The 25422-nt window shown below is 36.9% G+C and overlaps 1 protein-coding gene across 1 annotated transcript; it reads right to left on the bottom strand.

Moving 5' to 3' along the window:
• Nucleotides 1–836: 836 nt before the first annotated feature.
• LOC113516179 (DNA-directed RNA polymerase, mitochondrial) lies at nucleotides 837–25283 on the bottom strand. Its single transcript, XM_052899162.1, has 24 exons — nucleotides 25012–25283; nucleotides 24784–24894; nucleotides 24131–24710; nucleotides 23556–23702; nucleotides 22019–22193; nucleotides 20629–20739; nucleotides 15876–16037; nucleotides 14799–15128; nucleotides 14325–14465; nucleotides 14121–14239; nucleotides 13534–13708; nucleotides 13035–13153; nucleotides 12742–12957; nucleotides 11113–11262; nucleotides 10714–10923; nucleotides 10181–10390; nucleotides 9824–9978; nucleotides 8797–8948; nucleotides 8002–8161; nucleotides 6532–6661; nucleotides 5671–5811; nucleotides 4522–4693; nucleotides 3504–3595; nucleotides 837–3147 (listed from the first exon to the last, which is right to left on the bottom strand). The coding sequence occupies exons 1-24, from the start codon at nucleotides 25157–25159 to the stop codon at nucleotides 3021–3023; spliced, it is 4233 nt and encodes a 1410-aa protein (XP_052755122.1). The 5' UTR covers nucleotides 25160–25283; the 3' UTR covers nucleotides 837–3020.
• Nucleotides 25284–25422: the final 139 nt, after the last annotated feature.

Raw genomic sequence — 25422 nt, 5'->3', positions numbered from 1 at the left:
TTTCGTATAAATATAGCGATGATTGCAAATGGTTATGATCCAAGCGCAAGTGATGTTTGATATCGACGATCAGCCATTGACTTGATTGTCTTATGATTGAATAGTATGTACGAAACGTAGGTACTGTTCTTAACCCTCTGACCATGCATAAATTTTTTAAGAATCCCGCGATTTCGACGCGCTCGCATTTTTATGTTTATTGACGTTATCCTGCGATTTTTGTTTTGATGGATTGATATTGTTTCCCTAAATCTCGCTAGATGGCTAAATACTCATATTGCTATTTGTTGTCAAAGCGATATGCGAAAATGAAGCGAAAACAATATGCGGTCAGGGGGTTAATCTATGCTGGATATATAAGCATAAAATGTTCAAATTTATTTATACTCTAACAAGATTATAATTTTCTTTTTGACTGTGGAACAGGATTTAAATATCCTTTTTTATTTAAAATGCTACACTTTTCAGTCGTGTAGCAGGTATATCGCTAAAGCACGCACTTTACGCACAAAGCTATCGAGCCAAAAAACCTGCCCACTTAGGTCCACAGATAAAATGCTTTTTAATATTTTTTTATTTTTATACAACATAGAATGGCAAACAAACGGCCTACCTGATGGAAAGTGGTAACCGTCGCCTATAGACATGAGCAGTACCATGGACATAACAGAGTATACTGTTTCGCCCATGGGGCTCCCCATGCGTTGCCATTCCTGAGGACTCAAGTGTTATTCCTCTGTACCCAGTAAATTCACGCCATATCCCATCCTTCAAACCGAAACACAGCCATGCAAACACAAAATGATTGAACGTTAGAATTAAAATAAAGCAATGAATATAATTCAACTTAATTTATTGTTAGATAACTAACAAATCACAGACTGGTTGTTTCATCATACTATACATATGGTGGCGCCGCTCCAGGCCAGTAATATATGTTACAAATTTTTGGTTTAGTTTTACAGCTTTCGTAAAAATCTAATGGTACAACGATAAACTTTTGAGAGATACATTTTTATCCGAAAACAAAAAAATCCATGTATACACAATACTCAAAATGTACTTTATTTATTTCATGTTAACTGTAAGTAGGCACAACCCATTATAGTTGTACATCTTACGATGGCAGATAGCTTAGCAGATATTTTACAATATTTCGTTTCGTAAGGCTATACCCAAACGGATATTTTAAAATTGTATTTGGACGACAGTCATTGTGCTGTATTAAAAACAAAATAATAGAGGTCAAACTATATACTTTTTTCTTTTTTGTGGCATGACTAGTTCAAACATACATACAGTTGTACCGCCAGTTGGCAGTTAAAATTATAAATACTTAAACCATTATAAAATAGAAGTGAAACTTCTTTCAGAACGATACAATAATATTCGTGCGTATCTATATAGCTTGGTAGACTTATATTCGTAGCTATTTTCGTAGCTATTTATTTATATGTTTTATATACATCTGTAATTAATCTTAAAAAAATTGTACCTCAGCCCTAGTTTCACTTCAAAAACTCATTGTATTAAATCTTTTTATAAACAAAAAAATGGAGTCAAACTTGCCAATAAATGTTTTAGTTTATTGGAATATAATTCGTAATTAGTAACTGGATTGTAAGAATGAATAAATAAATTTGCCCAAGATTAGGATTTTCACTGCATACTCTACACTAAGTTGTATTTTGTGAATATTTTGCATTTCATGGCATCAAATGTCACCACATAAGCAACATAGGAGATACCTTCACTCACAAACTTAAAATGAAACTAAGATAATTAATGGTATTTAAAACTAATAATTTACCCATGATATGTACATTGTAACTGTAATTCTAAGAATTAATATAGCTTAAATAATATAGGCATGAAATTAAACACTTTTAATTAAAAAAGAATCACGCAAATTATCTCAAAAATTTGTAAAGAATCGATGTACATAAAAAAACAAATACGTCGAACGTATATAAATAACGTCCTTTTTTTTAATATGCAACACCTCCCCGCCTTCCACTAGTTTTACGTCATCCGTAAAACAAGAATATGGTTATATATTGTAGAAATGAGTTTAACTAGTTTTAAATACTGCTAATTACTTACAGCAGAAATAATTGGCATCCAACATTCATTTGTGTTCATAAATGGTCAGTTACATCATGGCAGTTTATAAATAATAATATAAATATATTCAGAGAACCCAAAGCCATTACTACGACACTAAAGAGGAAGGAATGAAATAATCAGATAAAACAATACGATTAGCAGTGTTAAGGCAGTTACATTACATCAATAGTTATTACATCGAATCCTAACATTATTATCAGTCTATCAAGTACAGATTGTGTGTCCTTACAAATGATAATAAAGCATTTCCTACTACAAGAGGTACTTTTTAAGAAAAAAATATTTTTAGAACTGATAAATGAACATTACAATGATTCAGTCGCCAGGACTCAGCTCCTCAGTCAAGATTTAATAATTTGTAAATTATATAACATATTATGCATAGCTATAACAAACAATAAAAAAATTTCGCACTACTTTATAACGACATATAAAATTCGTTTAATTAACAACCCAATATTGGATTTAATATAACTGAGAAATTAGAATATTTATTATTCTCTTCCTGCCCTAATCTTAATTTTTTTTATTATGTGACTATAGAGATATCACTAAATAACACTGGTCATATCGTAACCGATATAAATCAAATAAGGAATTTACCATAGACTATGAAATTATTAAGAAATTATGTCTACATTTCCTTGACCATAGTTTATCCGCCAAAAAAGAGACAAGTCTTTAAAAATTACAATATAATTATTGCAGATAATATAAATAATTAATATAATATATAATAATTCAGACACACAATCATCCTACAAAACGCTATTACCAATCTATACACAGTATAAAAAAGAGCATGTTATGAATGTAATATCTGTGATTAATTATCAGATATAATTATCTGTGTATAATCGCAAATTATTGTTCATTAATTATTAAACAATAATCTAACTGAAGAAGTAAACTGATTTGAGTACGCTGTTGAGATCAAAATCACCTTTGCTGGGAACTTTCTTCAGTAGGTTATTGACACGTTTCTTGTTCGCTCCGCCAGGGGTCGACACATCAAGCTCCCTAAAATTAATATATTTATTATGTATATAGTAATATATTTATGAAGATAATAATTATATAACTAACGCAGAACGAGATCTCATGGAGGAGCATTAGTGGAAATATTGAAGATTTTTTTTTTACTTTTACAATAACGCCAAAGGAGTAAAACTCGAGAGTCTATTTTTTCTTTTTCTGGCATTTTTGGTAAATTGCTATTGTTGATATTTTTTTTTTACATTCAACTGACACAATATAGGTGAATAGTAAGTTTTCTAGATAGCACAATAAACAGCGGTATATTAGCTTAAATAGAAATAATATAATAAGAAAACATACATGTACGTTGTATATAAATAAATTATAGATTGCATTACCTGTAATCGTAACTGTACCGCTTGACTAGGTATTCCGATAAATCGTTCAATATCGGCTGCGAATGTAGTGCGACGAACTGCTCGCGGCAAATCTGCGAAACGATAAAATATTATATTATACAACAACAGATAAATATAGTTTAAGTTCAGGTTGAATTCTTATAAGCGTGCAAAAACAGCTGAATCCAAAACTACACAATAGAAAAAAAATATAGAAAAATGTCTCAATGTCGATTTTGATAAATATTTAAAATTAGAACAAAATTTTTGTAAAATTAATTTTACTAGCCGGAAAAGGAACTCCTTTATTACGATAAAATACCATATAGTGTTAAATTTGAATTGCTCATTCGTCACCATTATATCACCAGTTAATTGTCTAATACTGAACACAGGCCTCCCCCATATGAAGGGTATTGCTAGTAGTTGCCACTTTTAACAGGCGAGTTGGCATTTGCTTTTTACTAACATAACATTATTTTCCTATATTACGTAAGCCTATAAACTATACAGCCTATAAACCAGAGGGAGATTTTGTACAAAAGTCGATTGCTTGAGTACCTCTGTCCCATTCGTGTTTCTACCATGAAGCAGTTGTGTTTGCATGGCTGTGTTTCGGTTTGAAAGATGGGATATGGCGTGAATTTACAGGGTACAGAGGAACAACACCTGAGTCCTCAGGAATGGCAACGCATGGGGGGTATCATGGGCGAAACAGTATACTCTGGTATGTCCATGGTACTGCTCATGTCTATAGGCGACGGTTACCACTTTCCATCAGGTGGGCCGTTAGCTTGTTTGTCATTCTAAGTTGTATAAAAAAAAAGGATTGGGGTAACTAGTAAAGTGCAATTTTTTACAGTTTATCATAGTACATAGATATTTTATTCAAGCTATCCAAGTAACCACACCCCACTCCACCTGATAATAAGCTGGTAGTGTCGTCCACACACCAACAGTACACCAAGTTCTATCAGTCATCACCATAACAGTCTGTGAAGGCGTTTTGGCCACCCACCTCATTCATGGTGTCGACGGTGTCTGGGTGCGTCCAGAAGCAGTCGTGTACGGAGACGAAGGTGAGGCCGCGCGCCTGGCAGTGCAGCCCCGTCAGCATCATGTGCGATGAGTCCAGCGAGTGGATGAAGTTGGGCGGGAACGCGTTCCGCTGCTTCATTGTGCATGGTCGCCTGCAATCGAACATATATACAGTGGTAATCAACAAAAACCATTCCTTAAAACTAGTGTTAGTATTCATTGATAGGGTCACAGAATTTTTTTTTCGTAGAATAAATCTTTATATTACCAAAAAGCAAAAATAATATAGGAGAGGATAAATGGAAAAATATTCAAAGATTTAATTCCTTGATAGTATTGTTAGTATTCATTAAAAGGATCAGAATTTTTTTCTTAGAATCTTTCTTATATTATCAAAAAGTAAAAAAAAAAAAAAATAAGAAGATAAAAGAAAAAAAATCTAAGAATGATTGACAAATACAATGATACCTGGACTTACGCGATTTTAAAATTTCATCAATTCTTCTTTCATTTGAATGCCACTCACAAAATTATTAGTGTAATTATTATTGCTTAGGCAATGATCCCAATTAAAAACAATTTATATATATATTTATATGTAAAATTTCACAAATACAGGTTTTAGTACAGTTGAAAATGTCGAACCAAGTTCTAATTTCCACTGATATTTGTTATATATTACATTGTTGTATCAACCTCTAACTGTCCACTGCTGAACATAAGCCCCCCTCTTGAGAGGTTTTCCAATAGTTGCCACGCTTGGCAAGTGGATTGGCAATCATACAATACCTCACTTAAATTGTAAACTGAATAAATTAAAATTATAGTAACTTTGTCACATACAAATAACTTTTTATAAACAAAATTTTGTTAAATATTGACTTGCTATCGTGTGACGAAGAATATTGTTAAATAAATTAATTATTATTGGTTGTATGGCATCTCTGACATACATCTATGGTTACTCGTATACTAGTTTGTTAATTTCATTTTTATGGTGAAAATAAATAATAAAAAAAAATCAAAGAAATATTCATAAAAAAACATCGACAGAACGAAGCACCACAGTGTAGTATCGCTTCGTTCATGATGCGTAAGAGATCTCATATAGATATAAATTGGAGCGTACATGTGAAGGTCGAGCGGGGCCCGCGGCGTGGCGCCGGTAGCGGCGGCGGCGGGCGGCGCGCGGCGGTAGTAGGGCTGCACCACGGGCAGCCCCAGCGGCGTCACCCACTCCACGCTCTCGCCGCATACGCCCGAGATGACCCTGCGCGCATGCGGAGGGAGAGGTTGTTAGTAATGCGGACTATCAGTCCCATTACTAGCAATATACCGTCAGGTCGACCTTCACGTAGTCCCCCCTGGAAACCATCGTGCTGAATTCCAGGGGTATTCATCACGATGAGCTAACTGATTGCCTTATCATTCTCACCTTTTATCCCTCACTGGTGCCTCGCCAGCATATATCGATAGCACAGGCGAGGTTACCATTCCATTATCATCCATTAAAAAAGACCCTGCGCGTATACATCACACGTGCATTGTCTTTTACAAATAATATAATCTGCTAGTTGACAGTCTTTTTTTTTATACAACTTATAATGGCAAACAAGCTGACGGCCCACCTGATGGAAAGTGGCAACCGTCGCCTATAGACATGAGCAGTACCATGGACATAACAGAGTATACTGTTTCGCCCATGATACCCCCATGCGTTGCCATTCCTGAGGACTCAGGTGTTATTCCTCTGTACCCAGTAAAATCACGCCACGCCATTCACGTCTTCGGAAAACTAAGTATTTTAAAATTTGCAGATGGTTTTCTAGACTTTTCACAGTTACTAATTTCTTTAAAACGCGTTTTATAATAGATAAAGAAAACATTTATACTTTTATAATATTCAGTATTATACTGCAACGCTGATTTGACTTCACTGTAAATTTCGAAATAATTTAACGCATTTAAAAAAAATTAAAAGCAAACATACTTGGCGCAATCGGTAAACCAGTCCTGAATGAGCTTTGTCGAAGTGAACATCTCTCGGAGGCTGTCGAAGGTTTTTGTGGTCAAATACTGGGAACACGCCCATACATGCTCCTTAGGGAATTCGTCTATATCTGTAATGAAATATTACATTATTATTATTTTATTCCTATATAGAAGGGAACATACCTAAGGGAACTTAATGATCGAGAGATGGACACCAGTGTACTTCTTAAAACATCAGCAAAACCTAACTGTAAGTGTTAATCTACCTGCCAAGCATGATACAACTGGCAAAGCTCCCCTCGTGGGGAAGACGTATGTTCAACAGTGGATAGTTAAGGACTGCAATGATGATTCCTATACAACTAAAGAAATGGTGTACAGAAATTACAAGAATTTAAGAAAATGGCTAAGTGACACAGTGAAATGTGAAATAGGACTCCATTTTCCGCACTTAGCCTCTAATTTGGGCCGTTGTGCGTATGAGTCATGGCTAGTAAAGCCAACCTAGCTCCGCCCAGAAGCACAGAAGCTTCCTGGGTTCTTCACAGGCCTCACGGAGCGACCTCACCGTTCCGAGGATTTCTAAACGTTGATGGGCCACAGCTTCACATTCCAGGATTACGTGAGCAGCCGTTAATGACACAGTGATATAATTAAAATTTATTTACGGCGCTTAAATAGTGATTGTCACTGGGCACAGGATAAACAAAATGATATAAGTATCATATATGAAATGAGTCATCGTGAGAAATTTATGGAAAATTTATTTTGACAAGTTGAGATAGAAGGTAGTCCGCTATTTTATGGTGACCATCATGTCAATTCTACTATTTATTATAATAGATATAATAAATGTGAAACTGCGAAGACATTTTGCGTGTTAATTTAATAAGTTAGATTTAATTGAATGTTTGAACAAATAAACAAACTGTATGCTTATTAATAAGTCACGCTGAAACGACTGAACAGATTTAAATGAAATTCGATACAGCAGAATATCGATTATTTGAATTAAGTAAAACCAGCAGTATTCCGTGTAATCGAAAATCCGGATACTCGATTACAAAGTCAAATCATACAATACATAATAAAATTTTAATATTTCTTTATTATGTAAAAGGTTTTATATACGTCATTTAGACAATACTGTGTAAAAAAATACGAGCTATAAAGATAATATAGATTACATAATTTTATTACATTACATTATTTATTTACATAATACTTATTCACCCAATTAATATATAATACCATTTCTAAATAGGTAATTAGGATCGTGATTAATAAGTCCGGATAATCGAATATTCGGATAATTGAGATTAATACTGTGTAGGTAATATTTAAACTCAATACATAGAATACTTTATGCACCAATTTACGCAAGAAAACACGCAAAAAACAGCTAGTAATTAATAAATCGACAACAAAATTTGTACTAAACATAGACAAAACTGATTGTTAATGTTACCTTTGAGCTGCTTGGCGATCTGCAGCCTAGCGCCAAAGCGAGTGACGCCGTATACGGTGGTCATAACGGTTTGTTTGATCACCTTCCGTTGCACGAACCCCTCTAACACCTGCGCGGTTTTTAACCCAGCCGCCGCATCACGTATACGTGCCTCCTCTACCTGTAATAATTTTTTTACATCACACAGAGAATGGCTAACATGTAACATGATAATGGTACAATAATGTATGTATATACCTGAGGGAGACTTTGTACAAAAGTCGATTGCTTGGGTACCTCTGTCCCATTCGTGTTTCAACCGTGAAGCAGTTGTGTGTGCATGGCTGTGTTTCGGTTTGAAGGGTGGGATATGGCGTAAATTTACTGGATACAGAGGAATAACACCTGAGTCCTCAGGAATGGCAACGCATGGGGGGTATCATGGGCGAAACAGTATATTCTGTTATGTCCATGGTACTGCTCATATCTATAGGCGACGGTTACCACTTTCCATCAGGTTCTTTTCGTCAGCTTGTTTGCCATTCTAAGTTGTATAAAAAAAAATTACGAGTACGTAAACTAAAAAAGCACATGACAAAACTAGGCCTAAGCCTTTTATTTGTAGACTTTGTGGCTGCAGCTTACTTACGCATAAACGATAAATCTTCTTTGGAATATATGATGAGATGATAAAAAAAAAGCTTTTTTATTATTATTAGCGACAGGAACTAGGTCTGAGATGGCAGCGTTACTGGTCTGTACGTGATGTTCGCCCCGCGTCCGCTAATAATAGAAGACGTAGAAGGTAGTACGCACGAGCGCGGCGACGGCGCTGTAGACGTCCTGCGGGCGCGGCGCGGGCGCCAGGTTGACGGCGGCGGCGCCGGCCGCGTCGCCGCCCAGCGCCGCGTAGTGCTGCAGCCCGTTGCACGAGCCGTCCTGGTGCACCGGGAACGCGCACAGGTACTCTGCGTCATTATTTGTAAAATATATATAAATATTACTCTTGTTTACATTATATTTTTGATAGATAGATACAACAATAAAAAAACATCGTTTTGCTGGTAATAGAAGCCGCCTCAGCTGTTGCTATACATACACATCTCCAGCGAGATGTACCTATATAGCGCTGATTTTCAGGCGGCTCCTTAACTCATTTAACTTTAGCATGCGTGCAGGTCGCCAATATCCATTTTTCGGATGGGAGACTCAATCAAAAAAAAAAAAAGTAAATAAAAACCTATAACCAAAACTAAAAAAAGAACAAATGCTGAATAGAAAATTATCGCAACTGACTTAGCGATTTTTGATTTTACACTACTACTGCCCACTACTATTTGCTATGTCACTGTGATAGATTGACTGGATATTTTTGCTCTATTGTAGCCCTGAATTTCCTATGAATAAATAAATATAATATCATAGTCACGTGTATCGCTCGCGCGCGACGAGTAGCCCTACCTTCAGGTCGCGTCTTTTGTAGGGTAGATACAGGGTGACAGAGACCCCTATCCTTATATACATATATTGCTTTCGCATTTTCGTAACTCCTCTCATACACGCATGATGATTTTAAAGGTTTATTATTCATCCTCTCTCATATAACAAATCCACATTCGAATTGTATAAAAAAATACTTAAAATGCCATGTTTATTGCTTCTGATCGCAACATACTATAAAATCAAAAAAAGCCCTTCACTCTTTCAGATGTAACATCAAAAGCAGATTGCAACCTATAACAACTCTCTCAACTCTGTCTGTGTGACCCTGTCACTTCAAGACGTTCTTATCTTTTATAACAGTGCATTATTTTTTAATTATAAATATCAATTTATTTCTCACCTTCTGGGTTGGACGATCTAAGAGCGTTGGCGATTTCGATACAACAGGCCAGTGTTTGCCACGGTTCCTCGGAGTCCATCCACCAGCCCTCGCCATCTAGCGGATGGTCCGCCGAGTCCAGGATTTTGTCCGTTATACGCTCTGCATATTCCAATCTGTGTAAAGAATAATATAAGAATTAGCAAGTACAATATTGGTTCAATAAATATAAGTTATATACGTCTAAGGTTGGCAACTATATCTATATCGGCGCAGCCAGCGCAGGCCGCGGGCGCCTCGCCGCCTGGCCGCCTGGCCGCCTGTCAGGGTGCGAGTACAGTGTACAGTGTACAGTGTACAGTAGGGCGGGCAGCGTACCTCTCGCGCAGCGTGGCGCGCTTCATGCGGCCGGTGAGGTTGAGCGCGTGCAGGCGCAGCCAGCGCAGGCCGCGGGCGCCGAGCGGGCGCGCGCGCGCGAACACCAGCAGCGCGCGCGCCGCGTCCGCGCCCAGCGCCGACACGTGCGGCGGGCACGCGTACACGCGCCCGCGGAAGTCCATGTTGTGCGCCAGCCAGAACCGGCTGTCCCTGCACACGCACACACACACCACACATTACATCTTATTTCCATTAAATAAGTATACGAGACGAGTGAGCCGCCGTCCTGAATGATGAATTATGAAAGACATAATCGTTAACTGTAAGCAACAAGAATTCCAGAAAGAATTTTTCTCACTTATCAAAGCAAAACAAGATAATTCAAAGCAAAAGTAAGATTACATTAAAAATTACAATATATATTTTTTTAATAATTCAGCTAATAAAGGGAACTATAAAATCACATAAAATAGTTTCTTCATCAAAGTAAGGAACATGTTTTCATCTTATATTGTACAGATTCTATAGTTTACCTAAAGTGGTTGGCGAGTGATAACTTGTATAACGCGTCACACCAGAGAGAGTGCATTTCGGCCCGCGCGCGGTTTATAGCGATACGACGCTTGAAAGCATTCGCGGCTAACTTAGTGCCGGCGCCCTCTTGTTCGCCCGGTAGCTGGAACTTTTCCGGGTCTAGCGACGACGCCGGAGGAGGGATATCTAACTTCTTATTGCCACCCGATCTGTATAGTTGAAAAATGAAATTCAATAACAGGTCCATTAAACAACTGTTAACGCGCAATTCATTTTTAAACACATTCAATAATACAACCTCAACGCCTGAAAAAATATGTATACAATGATGGATGACAATGGCTCATTCTCACAATTTATTACTCATATGACCATGGTAGACATTAATAAAGGTTTACCTGAACACTTCGAGCTGCAAGTCAAGTATCCGCTTGTTGATGGCCCACGGCACTTCGCCGAGTTGATTGAGGCTGTCCAGCGCTGGGTAAAGTGTCTCCGGGGGCGCTTCCTCCATTCGTTTCCACTGGCTCTGGACATGTAGTGGCATCCTGTCAATGTATTATTTAATAATAATAATAAGCAATATAATAAGTGTCATACAAGTAGCTAATAGGATAGTTTGTCTTATAAAGATCACGAATAACCGAGGGCACAATCCAGGATACTCAGACGGTACACCGCGCCATATACAGGTGCAAGATGCGCGCAACAGCCAGGGCGCGGGCGGCGCGGCGGCGGGCGGCGGGCGGCGGGCGCCGTGTACGTACCGTACGAGCGGCGTGGGCGTGAGCAGGTAGGCGCGGGAGGCGCGCGACAGCCAGGGCGCGGGCGGCGCGGCGGCGGGCGGCGGGCGGCGGGCGCCGTGTACGTACCGTACGAGCGGCGTGGGCGTGAGCAGGTAGGCGCGGGAGGCGCGCGACAGCCAGGGCGCGGGCGGCGCGGCGGCGGGCGGCGGGCGGCGGGCGCCGTGTACGTACCGTACGAGCGGCGTGGGCGTGAGCAGGTAGGCGCGGGAGGCGCGCGACAGCCAGGGCGCGGGCGGCGCGGCGGCGGGCGGCGGGCGGCGGGCGCCGTGTACGTACCGTACGAGCGGCGTGGGCGTGAGCAGGTAGGCGCGGGAGGCGCGCGACAGCCAGGGCGCGGGCGGCGCGGCGGCGGGCGGCGGGCGGCGGGCGCCGTGTACGTACCGTACGAGCGGCGTGGGCGTGAGCAGGTAGGCGCGGGAGGCGCGCGACAGCCAGGGCGCGGGCGGCGCGGCGGCGGGCGGCGGGCGGCGGGCGCCGTGTACGTACCGTACGAGCGGCGTGGGCGTGAGCAGGTAGGCGCGGGAGGCGCGCGACAGCCAGGGCGCGGGCGGCGCGGCGGCGGGCGGCGGGCGGCGGGCGCCGTGTACGTACCGTACGAGCGGCGTGGGCGTGAGCAGGTAGGCGCGGGAGGCGCGCGACAGCCAGGGCGCGGGCGGCGCGGCGGCGGGCGGCGGGCGGCGGGCGCCGTGTACGTACCGTACGAGCGGCGTGGGCGTGAGCAGGTAGGCGCGGGAGGCGCGCGACAGCCAGGGCGCGGGCGGCGCGGCGGCGGGCGGCGGGCGGCGGGCGCCGTGTACGTACCGTACGAGCGGCGTGGGCGTGAGCAGGTAGGCGCGGGAGGCGCGCGACAGCCAGGGCGCGGGCGGCGCGGCGGCGGGCGGCGGGCGGCGGGCGCCGTGTACGTACCGTACGAGCGGCGTGGGCGTGAGCAGGTAGGCGCGGGAGGCGCGCGACAGCCAGGGCGCGGGCGGCGCGGCGGCGGGCGGCGGGCGGCGGGCGCCGTGTACGTACCGTACGAGCGGCGTGGGCGTGAGCAGGTAGGCGCGGGAGGCGCGCGACAGCCAGGGCGCGGGCGGCGCGGCGGCGGGCGGCGGGCGGCGGGCGCCGTGTACGTACCGTACGAGCGGCGTGGGCGTGAGCAGGTAGGCGCGGGAGGCGCGCGACAGCCAGGGCGCGGGCGGCGCGGCGGCGGGCGGCGGGCGGCGGGCGCCGTGTACGTACCGTACGAGCGGCGTGGGCGTGAGCAGGTAGGCGCGGGAGGCGCGCGACAGCCAGGGCGCGGGCGGCGCGGCGGCGGGCGCGAGCGCGGCGCGCACGCGCAGGCCGGCGCGCGCGCTGCCCGCCCACACGCGCGCCAGCACCGGGTGCGGCTTCAGCTCCAGCCGCACCAGCCGCCCCCACGGCCGGTGCACCTTGTACACCGCCGGCAGCAGCTTCCTGCGATCCGACATAGTCGTATAGATTTTTGTCCACGGAAGATACTAAAATATTATTCGACCATGCCAATAACTTACTCTTTAGCTTTCGGCTTAAACATATTGACATCGATCTTCACGTCATTAATAATAATGTTATACAGGAACTTCCCAATATTTTGTCTCGTTTCCATTGGCCACTGTGTCTCTTCTATATCCTATAAATAAACAGAAAATACAATAGAATTGAAACTTAAACCATTAAAATAGTTAAATATCTATTAATTGGAATCGTGATTAAAATTATCCGGCTCCAAGGACCAAAACTGTAGGGCTTTATTTGCATACACTTTTATTGTTAAAATAAACAGTCCTAATTAATTAATATTTGTTACATTTATATTATATAAACGCCTCGTATAGCATGTGGAATACAATTATTGAAAATGTTCCTAACAATTCATATCAGATCACTGAAAGTATCTACACAATATTAACAGAACAGAACATTAATGACAAGTATGAACGGTATAGTACAAAATGCATAACACCTTAGTTTTCAAAGCTGGCATGTAATGAAGCACAAAAGAAAACTCACCAGGCTAGCGCCAGTACGGTAGCGATGTTGCAATGCTTGCCAAGCCTGGCGGCAGTTGTACGCGCGCCCGCTCTCGTCTACTGGTGACCGGTTCAAATACCACTCGCAGTACTTCTCGTAGATCTCCTCGATTTTCGCCATTGTACCGTTCTTTCTGTATTGCTCTATTTGATACCTGCATTGGTTTGAATAATAAAAATTATTAGTTGGCGAATGAAAATTGTTATGTGGTAAATAAAATGCAACAATTGTAAATCTTTTTAGAAGTAAATAAATTAAATCAGAAAATATAGCAAGAGACACTTGGTTAGATGGCATAGTGGTAATTGTTTTGTGTGTTAAAATATTAAGAGACACAAATATTGCACGAATGTGTTCTTTGAATATTACCTATTTTGAAAGAAATACACTTACAGATAAAATTTCAGAGACTTGTCTGTAAGCATGTCTCTTAATGCATACTAAAGTCTTGTGGTTCTGGGCCCAGCAAATGAGATGAATAAATTAATACCCATGTCAATATAAACTTAGAAAATGAACATCGTCATAGGATTCATAATTAAAATAATAAAATAATTTATACTAACTTGTAATATACTTGCGTGCCTAAATCCCTTTGTAATAACTTAAGTGTAGGACTGTACGTTTCACTGCCATCCACTAACTTACTCATTTCACTCATTATTAAATCTACAAACTGGTCCACCTGAAAAAGAAGCCACAATCACGATATTAAACTAATTTCTATATGAAATAATTAACTGAATTAAAATATTTGACGCTGTTCTTACCTCCAAAACCTTCAAATAAGGATATAAAGTAATAGCAGTATGAGATGCCACACTTTGTGATTTGAGGGTTCCTAAATTTCTGATAAACGCTTCTTTGATCACCTGACGCCACCGATCCTCAGTTTCTTTTAGTTTTTCTCTCTATAAACATAAAATAATTATGGAACATCCTAAATAACCAAATAATCAGTGCCATCGAACGAACATTTTGTTTAATAATCTCTGACTTAACCAATTTTAATGAATTTTTTTAAACATATATTATTAGTTGCTCCAAATTGAGAGGTATTTTTAGATAATAGTTTTTATCTCGACAAAATAAGAATTGTATCTGGTAAATAGGGTGTAAAATGACGTTTGCAGGATTAAAAATATTCACTTGCTGTTAGTGTTAGTATAAACATCCTGTTATACCACTTTCGATTACTTAACACTATAGTGTTTCATTAGATACATAACACTAAAAAAACTTACACAGAATTTCACAGTTGGTGATGATTCATCTTTGACATCGATATTTTTCACTTCAATCTCTCCTTTTATTTCTATTTGCAATTGCTTTTTGCCCATTTGTATCAATTCCTCCAAAGACACGACGCCCTCAGCAGGAGATTTATTCAGCCCTTCTCTGGCTTTTGTTTCAGTTAATTTTAAGCCCTCCATCAATGGACAATCGTAGTCAAGAACAGGGGGTGTGTACTGGGGTTTAAAGTCGGGTTGTATTCTTTTTATGGCTTCTAAAACAACTTCCCGTTGATCATAAAGAAAATTGGTTTTGTCTACTAAATCGTTTAATGTGATCCCCTAAAAATTAATTATAATGATTACCAAATTATATACGATTTCATTTATAGATAAATAATTTTGCAAACTGCTACAGAGAACAGGATTTGTATATTTGAGATTATGTATAGTCTAGCGAGGGATGGGCAACAGCGTCCCTCTTAAAACATTTTTAAAAGCCTAACTGCGATTGGCATCCCGCCTGCCAAGCGTGGCAACTACTGGCAAAACTCCCCTTATGGAGAAAGCTTATGTTCAACAGTGGACAGTTAACGGCTGAAATAAAAAATGTATAGTGGGATCTTCGATGCTGTGTATAGCATATATTATCTGTGGTATAACTTAAGCAGCTAGATAGATACGTTGTACTTGTGCAAGTGCTAAACCTTATATAATTATAGTACAAAATAAAAATGACGAATATAAACTGCCAAAAACCTTCAAAATTACAATTCGGTGATTATATGACTTAATTCATAAATAAGCGAAACTCACTTGTTTATGAATTACCACATAACTATCATAAGTATGTAGCCCAAAAACAATTTAAATACAAACATTAATCAGATAATTAAATTGGCAAACAAAGTAATAAAGTTATTTATATACACATAAAAAAAACAGTTTATTTAATATAAAATTTTGATTTACGTTTCATCATTTAACTTCGTATTAGGAGTTTTAATAGTGCATTGCAACATGATCATCATAACATTAGACTATTTAATTCATGTTGCGTAAAAAAATTAATGTAAACTGACACACTACCTTGCTATCCATCTGCTCGCAGTAATATTTCAATACTACATTTTTGTCCTCGATACTACTTCTGTGAACGCATTCGAACACCGCGGCGAAGGTCTGCGCATTCGGTTCTATCCCGTCCTCCGACATGAACGAGAGTAACTCCTTTACATTTTCTAATTCACCCTGACAAAATAGTAATAATATATTAGTCTCTACTAATCGGTAATCAATAAATTATTAATGTAGACTACTAGTTCCATTGCTGACAATATGCTCTGTCAGGTCGACCTCCACGTGGTCCCCTCTGGAAACCATCGTACTGAATTCCAGATGTATTCATCACGATGCACAGTGGGAACTTTAACTCCTTTTCATCTCATAAATCTATAACTTCCGTATTAATAAAGATATGTACATGATTTTTTTTCCTGATAATCTTAAATATATATGCTTTTAAATTATGTATGCGTTGTGAGTAAAAATTTATTTCTAATAGTTATAAATAATATAGGAATACAAGAAATATAAAATTTGTAGGCTTACATTTATGTCCTAAGAAATTTATACAGGAATAAGTAAAAGTATCTGCGTAAAAAACAAAAACTCTTATAAAGATAACTTAGAAGTCACTCAAGAGCTTTACTTCATCAAAAAGTTCTAAATATTTTTTATTGGAAGGTTTTCTTAAACTTGTATGTATGGGTCAGAGGTATATAAAAGTGCGTGTAGAACATCTTCGTTAGTGGCTACCCTCGAACATTGTCTTGCATGATGAAGCCTGAACTGTTTATAGTCTTTGTTCCGTGACTCTTGATCATCTTCTAAAAGTTGCCCAAAAGGCAAGACAGAAAAGTAACGTATCACACTTTCACAATGAATCAACACCTTGTGATTTTGCGGATAGCAAGATTCTGTAACTTCACGAATCAACTGTATGATGGAAACAATAAGCAATTCTTTGCTATCAAACAACTCATCATATTTTCTTACTGTGCCTTGTTCAGATCCAATTCTACAAAAATGCTAAGATCTTCATCTTTTGAATATGCTGTTATATTTATCGGTTCATTAAGAAAATTACTGCGTATTTCACTCTTTTTTTCTGACGGCCATGCTCGTAAAATATCAACGATGAATGCTTCATCTACTTCACCACGTGACCTTAAACCCTGTACATATGAGTTCAGTATGAAATCAAGTCCACAGGTATCAAGCAGTCCCTTGTTTTTCCGTTTCTTTATACTCTCTGAACTGTCATTGTATCTTTTAGAAGGTCTTCCTCTTTTCTCTGTCGAAGTAGTAGGTTCAGGTTCGCATGTTGTTTTTTCTAGATTTACAGTGAAAATGACATTAAACCAATTGCTATTTTGATTTAAAAACTGTTCTTTCTTTCGACCACATTTCGTATAGCGTTGACGAAACTGAGTTATGAAGGACTTCTAAATACTTGCGAATATAGCAAAAATTCTATATTCGCATCTGAAGATTCGGTAATATTATTTCGTACATAGTTTGAGATATAATCAATATAATTTGTATCACTTTCAACAATAAGAGACTTAAGTCGCGTCCGGTACACGAGACTTCACTTATTGCGGAGAGATAAGTAATTAACAATTGTTTAGAAATAACAAATGCTTATAAAGAACTGTAATATTTCATATGTAAATGCACTATTTTATACTTAATAATGATCATAGACGTGTGCAAAATTACTTCATTTAAAAAATTCATCATTATGCGGTTATGCGGTAAAGAATAGGTCTGTATGGAAATGGGAACTAAATACTATGTGAAATACTTGTTAAAAGTAACGTAAAAGATAAAATATAAAGTAATAATTGAGACAAAAGTATTTTTTTGAGTGTCCAGACAGATAATCTCAAATAAAGAAAAAAATCTTAATATACGTACTTAGAAAAAAACATTCTCACCATGATATTATACTAGATTTAAATATATTACGCAGTAAAACTGCAAAAAAAAATCTTTTGCCCTCAAATTACATTATATTTCCTAATAAATTAAACCAAAATCAGAACTTCGGCAAGCTTCGGCAACTGTCAAATCTCCAACTGAAAGTTTGAGAAAAGAAAATAATACATATAACGATATATGGTTCTTTGGTTAAGTAATATTGTACTAAACTAAATATATTTTTATTTTATAGTAAAGTACACATTCTAAGCATTTTAAAATGGTATCACACTATATGACTTCTATTGTTTTGATACTATAAAATTATACCAAACGAAATTTAAGTTTCATAATTATTTTTGTATTTTTTTCATTCCTTGACTTTAGATGCTCTGTTCTATGAAGTATGAACAGTGACAGATTTGAATCATACTTATAATGATAGAGTAACTCTTTAGCTACAATTTGAGGTATTATACATGCATATCCACAGAGTTTTAGAAAAAGTATTTATGAGATGGCTTTCTTAGGAGAGTTCCCACTGTGCGATGGGCTAACTGACCTGCATTTTCATTCTCATCATCCCTCACACATCGCTAGCGTATACCGTTATCGCAGGCGGGGTTTCCATTTCGTTTTTTTTTAATGAATGACAAATAAAAAAACTATTTTTCTATGGTCCCGGCATGGAATGGACAACCCCTTTCTTTCCCGTGGCTGTCGTAGGAAGCGATTAATGTAACTTAAACTCGAGGGATGGGCAGGAGCATTCCACTAAACATCGAAGCCTAACTGCCTAATTATCCGTCTGCCAAACGTGATAACTATTGGCACAACCCCCTTATGGGGAAGATCTATATTCAGCAGTTCAATTTAATTCAATTTATTCTATAACAATATTACATTGTGTCGAATATGATAGCAGTTTTAGACAGTACAAGTGCAAAATCACAAACAAACAAACAATTTTACATATAAACAATGTCACATACAAGTATTGAATTAAACGCAGTGCGCAGTTAACTGCTGATTTGATTATGATGAACCCTACTACATGCAAAAATTTATGAGAATGTCCATAAAGATTGATGTTTGTTACTCTTTCACTCAAAAACTACAGAACAAATCTGAATTAAGTTAAAATCTGTTAATTTGAACCGCGGGATACTGCTAGTATTTTAAATGTGAAAGTTTGTGAAAATGGTTGTTAAGTTCGTTATTGTTTTTGTACTCTATGCTTAAACGATGAATGGATTTGAATGAAATTTGGTCGACGATTAGATTATATTCTAACTTAACACACAGTATAGTTTATTCACACGAGCAAAGTCGCGGGAAATAGCTAAAGCTAAGTACAAGTCTTAAAGAAATGACCTCAATTGTAAACACATAGGCCAATGTACGACAAGATGTATTGTAAACACATTCGATTGATCGCATTTGAATATAGAACGCAGTAATGCGTGTCTTTAGTGCGAGTAATAAGTAGATATTACTTCGCAACGAGCTATTTTTTGCTCCATAAAGAAAATAATTATACTAATGCGAGATTAAAAATGAACGTAAGCTCTATCGAATATGAAAAGAATTATCGAAATCGGTTCAGAATTAACTACGTAATCGCGTAACAATCAATACAAACGATTTCTGGTAAAATTATATTTATTGATTGAAAATATATTGTAGTTAATTGGTTATAATATTTTTAACATTATTAAGATGTTACAGTTTTATTATATGCACGATAGTCTATATTACTATTTTAACTACTGATAATTTTTTTTCTTCATATTGAAGATAAGTAAAAATGATAGATAAAAAAATCTGAACTAGTAGTTTTATAAAAACAGACTATTTATTCGACACATTAAAAATGACGTTTTTATTATCAATTATAAGACAAAGCATGATCTATATTTGGATATTTGTCACTTGCGTTGACGTACTCGTTTGCGTCTTTCCGCGTCTTAGCACAAAAGCTAAAGTAATATATTTGTCATCATTATTTTAGTCACTAATCTAACCTATTACCAGAGGGAGACTTTGTACAAAAGTCGTTTGCTTGGGCACCTCTGTCCTATTCGTGTTTCTATCGAGAAGCAGTTATGTTTGCATGGTTGTGTTTCGGTTTGAAGGGTGGGATATGGCAGTGAAACAGGGTACAGAGGAATAATACCCGAGTCCTCAGGAACGGCAACCCATGGGGAGTATCATGGGCAAAACAGTATACTCTGTCATTCCCCTAATACGGTTCATGTCTATAGGTGACGGCTACCACTTTCCATCAGGTGAGCCGTCAGGTTGTTTACCATTCTAAGTTATATAAAAAAATCTAGCCCTCCATATAAACTATAACTGAACGGTCCTGAACCATCTTCATCCGCTGATAATGCATTTGAAGTCGTCACACCATCTAATAACATTTATATGATAATAATCTAAATCATTAAAATCCTTTTAAGGGATTGTTGTGTTGAGATGTAATACTTTTCTCAAAGAAACATGAGTCAATCAACGCTAAAGAAAAATTGTATCTCCCATACTAACACGGCGCGCCCAGCTGTTAAGTTAGTCAACTCAATTACTTTTATAGAATTTTCATTCATGAAAAAATATTTTTTTTTTGTATATATCTTAATATATTCTATGATATAAGTAGATTTTTACAATTAAATTCGCCTAAGAAATTCGGTTTAATCCTGTACAGTCTTAATTATATTTTAATTATTATATTATGTAAAGATTTCATTTTATCACAGATTTGGTGTTCATATCTGTTGATAAAGGAAAGTTTCTTTTTCAAGATTATGCCGCATGTGCTTCATAAAATAAACAAATGTATGAAACCAAAACTTACCATTGACGCATATCCATGTAGGAGAGTATTATAAATTTTCACGTCATTAACTTTGGGGTGATCTGGGACCCTGGAACTCCGTTGTCTATAATACTGGAGAACCTGTCGGCCCTGTAACAATATTCACTCCTTTAATTAGTATATAGTATACAATGTGAATAAAAAAAAAAAAAACAAAAATCCTATTAACATTATTAATGCAAAAACTTGTAATGATGGATGAATGTTTGTTACATATTATACATGCAAGTACTCAAGTAGGATTTGAATATAATTTGGTACAAAGGTAGATTATATCCTAACTTAGCAAAGAGGTAGAGAGTAAATATGTACTGATTCAGGCGAACGAACCCGCGGGATACAACTAGTTAAGTATAAATATCATTACTTTGCGATTATTAAAATTAATGGTAGTGTGGCCCTCATAAAAAAATTCTCTAATTTTAAGATTAGTAATCAACCGAAGCGAGGTTGGCTATCATCAACTGTTTGTCTGGTTTAGAAAATAATTTATATTCTGTATATATTTATTTAACTTCTATGTACATAAATCCAACATGTGAACCTTATATATGCTGGCACTACACTTAAAGGCATTCTTTATCAATTTAATGCTAAATACGTAATATATGATGAAAATTTAAATTTATGAACTTTATCAAAAGTACAATGTGACAATTTAGTATCTAGCTTATCATTCATGTTTGATTTGCAGATACTAACTACTCGTAGATAAGAGCCCACCTAGTAACAATCTGGGTCAGATACATTTTTTAAATTTATAAATTTCACTTCCTCAATTTGAGATATAAACTTATGAGCATCTTATGTACAAATATGCGTAATATAATTAATGAAATAACTATCATTTTACAGTTACTTTTATATTAAAATCCACAAAAAAAATAAGTAGAACACTCCACATGAGATGTTAAATATGCAAAAAGGGAGTATAATTTACATTTTTCAACAAAAAATAAGTATTCTAATAAAACAAAACTCTTTCGATAAAAAAGGTTTAATTCATTGCTGTTCTAATTTTTAATATGAAGGGAAAACTTACAGCATAAGTAACTTAAAATATTTATACTTTTTCACTTTCAACAGTGTATATCAATAAAATAAAACAGTCTTAATTGTAATCTCATTTGATAATACCTAGACTGACTGAAAGATAGAAAGTTCACCAATAATCAATGTATCACCACCAATGTATTGAACAGTACAATACTATTCGATACATTGATTCAAAATTAACTAATCAAAAAAAATCTTTTAAACTATGAAAGCTATGTTAATTATTACAAAATATTTGGGATCTTCTAACTATCCACTTGTGTGAAGCCATATCGGGTAGGTAGTGTACAAGACATGGGCAAATATGTGGTACCTCGTGCACCATGCGCAGTGAGCACAGCACGTCGAGATGCGCGGCGAGCGTGCGGTGCAGCGCGAGCTGGCGGCCGCGGCGCTGCAGCGAGCGCCGGTCTTGCTTCATGCTCAGCTCCTGCTGAGCGCGGCGCCGCTCACGGACTTCCTTCTTTTTACGTTTTAACTCTTGTTTGCTATTAACAAATAAAAAAACGCTTTTATAACCTGTTGAAAAGGTAACTGAAGTTTTTTTGAAATTATCATTAATTTTAATTAGTAGCAAATAACAACATTCTATCATTAATAGATTTTCTATTTGTACTGCTATTAGACTTCTATACACTGCTTTAGGGTCTCCTCAATCCAAATTTGTTTCTTTACATTTTTCTTAAGCCATACAAAAATAGCTTGTTTGCCAGTCTAAGTTGTATAAAAAAAATCAGATTCAAAAATTATATTACAAATACTACATATCTATAACCACTACTGTCCTCTCATCCTTATTTACAACTTGATTACTGACTTAAAATTATTCTATAATGACTATATTAATGTAATTTTGGATAATTCTCTCTTATTATTATCTCTAATATTACAGAAAAGAGTTCTACTGTCTAACACAATGCATCATGTTTTAGTTTAAATAGTGGAGAATAAACCCACACTAACCTTGATTTAACATTTTATTTCAAATGGGATGGATGAAATGATTTTTGGTAACAACAGTTTAGTCACATCTATTAAACTGTTCAGCTCATATGTACGGCTAAATAATCCAAATAATCTAACATTATTCTACTGTCTTTAACATTCATGGTGGTGTTATTCTTTGATTATTGCTATTTAGTGAATTTAATATTTGAATCTTTAGCAGTGTTCACCAATTTATTTATGAGAGTAAGAGTAATTTAAAAAGTTGACATAATTAACAAATGTTAGACATGATCAAATGTCATGACCTTTGTAATCAATTGGTGTAATGAACTATTAATTAGGTGGCTGTAGCCCCACTCATGTACAAACAATATATCTCCTTCAGAATATACACTTTGTATCTTGACGAGATAAAACATCACTACTGAGAACATCTTAAAATTTCCATCATTGAAAGGAATTAACAATAAACTTCAAAAAAGAAAAAAAGAGTGGGCACAATAGATCATAAAGGTTGCAGAGGTTTATCTGTCTAACAAAGCCCATTTTTCAATAATAAGACATCGGTCACAATTGTCTTGATTATTATTTCATGATTTACTATGCATTGAGAACAACCGATGGTCAAAATTAATTAAAAACTAATGTTTATAATATTTACTTTTTTACTAAATTTTCTAATAACTGAATTTACTTTTCCCATAATTAATATAATACTACTACTCATATTAAGGGCATTGACCTTCATCAAACAGAAGGCCTCTGACATTACTTACCTGATGATAGCATTATGTGCCCTCCAAAGAACTAAAATTAATATGATATTATTATCATATAACATTAATATCATGTGAATTAATCATACTAATAAAGCTACTTTATTTTCTAAACAATCAACTTACGCTTTCTGGACCTTCAAACTTTTAACCATATTTTCAGCTGGTTCTATATGCTCAAAATCAAAATCTTCATGTTCTTCAGTTATTTCACTGTGCAATGCAGGATCATCGCAGAAGTCATCAATGACAGGATAAGCTATTCCCTGTGCTCTACAAATAAAATTGTTTTTGTTCACAAATGTAATGACCATAAAAATTATTAAAGTGAAATTTCAGATACAATATTTCAGATTTAATGAAACTAAATTAAATATATAATTTAATAAGCTTACTTTGTCTAATTATTAAAATATATATACATTAAAAATAATCATAACTATATATAAAATATCTATTACATTTGCTTAATCTAATTAAGTTACAAGGAACACTTTTAATTTAAAATTAAAACTTGCTTTATATCAATTGTTCCATTGCAATTTCTTTTTTAATATTTAGCTATGTTTTAAATTATTTCAATCATTAAGAATTAAACAACCAATTCTAAAAGTTAGTAAATTTAATACAAATGAACTGAAAATAGTGCATATCAAACAGGTATAGATTTACAATACTTTACATTCAAATAATATACTTACTGCATGTTAGATATGTGTGTCATAAGTTCTTGATCATAACTATCCAGTTGATTTTCTATAAACAACTCTCTAAAAACTGCATGAGGGCTCTTTGGTAGAGACTGTGATTCTGAACTTTTCTCCATTTCAGTAATTTCTTTTGTAGATACATTAAAATCAAACTGTTGGTTCAAACCTTCATTAATGGCATATCTGAGGTCTTGCAACTTTTGATCATACAATGTAGCCTTTCTAAAATTATAGTAACTTTCTTTCACCATATTTATATAATTTTTTGTTTTAAACTTGTCTTCCATTCCAGGAATTTGATTATTTGTATACACTAAGGCGCATTTGTCATCTTCCAGCACTATCTTCTCTGATTCAGGTACGGAAGACTGTTTCAATATTTTCTCTCTTACACTTTGAAGTAATTCTGGATCAACTTGTTTTATACTTGGTGATTTCTTATCTGATTTTGTTTTGTTTGTTAGCTGATGAAGTTGACCTAATGATACAGGACTAGTAGCTAGTTTTGAAACATGTGATGCATGCAATTTACTAATAGATACTTGAGTTTCTGTCATTTCTTTGTCACCAACTGAAAAATAATATAAATATGAAACATCACAATGATGTGGGCGGTTATAAACAAACAAAATAACAATACAAACCTTCCAATAGTTCTCCATATTTTTTGTAATTTTTATGTTTAGCCTTTTTTCTCAGGGATTTCAATGCACTAACAGTGCGTGTGGATTGATGTCTAAAATTAATGTAGTTTTCTGGAATGATACCGAAAAGTTACGCAATTAGAATTTAGGTTATTTTTTATAAAAATGTTGAATTAATATACAAATAATTATAAAATAGATGGACACAGGATAAAGTTGATAATATACCTGTAATGTAAAATCCAAGAAGATTTTTCCGACAAAATAAACATTTATTTTCAGAAAACGATGTGCTTTGGAGCGAGTTATTGGCTGGTATTGAAATTCCATGAAAACTACTTTGGCAAATATTTCTAGCTGAAGCAAGTCGATGCATTTTTCTCTTTTGTTTAATTTATAAAATTGGTAACCATTATAATTAAGCAGTATCTATTATAAAACCCACGTGAAAACCATTCAATATAACATATAGAACCAAAATAAATGTGACAGAAAGAAAGAGTGTTGCTACTTTACCTACTAGTGTTACTACGCATTTATTGCCAATTGTAAAATAAAGAAGGCAAAGCAGTTCTATCTTTAATCTATAAACGGCACTATGAATGTTTGATTCAAAGCTTGATCTTCTGCTACGAGTAC

Source organism: Galleria mellonella, unplaced genomic scaffold (genome assembly GCF_026898425.1).
Source record: "Galleria mellonella isolate WM207_F2 unplaced genomic scaffold, CSIRO_AGI_GalMel_v1 utg56, whole genome shotgun sequence".
In the NCBI taxonomy this organism is placed as follows: Eukaryota; Metazoa; Arthropoda; class Insecta; order Lepidoptera; family Pyralidae; genus Galleria; species Galleria mellonella.
The sequence above is the reverse complement of the archived record's forward strand: the minus strand, read 5'-3'. Positions and strand labels throughout refer to the sequence as shown.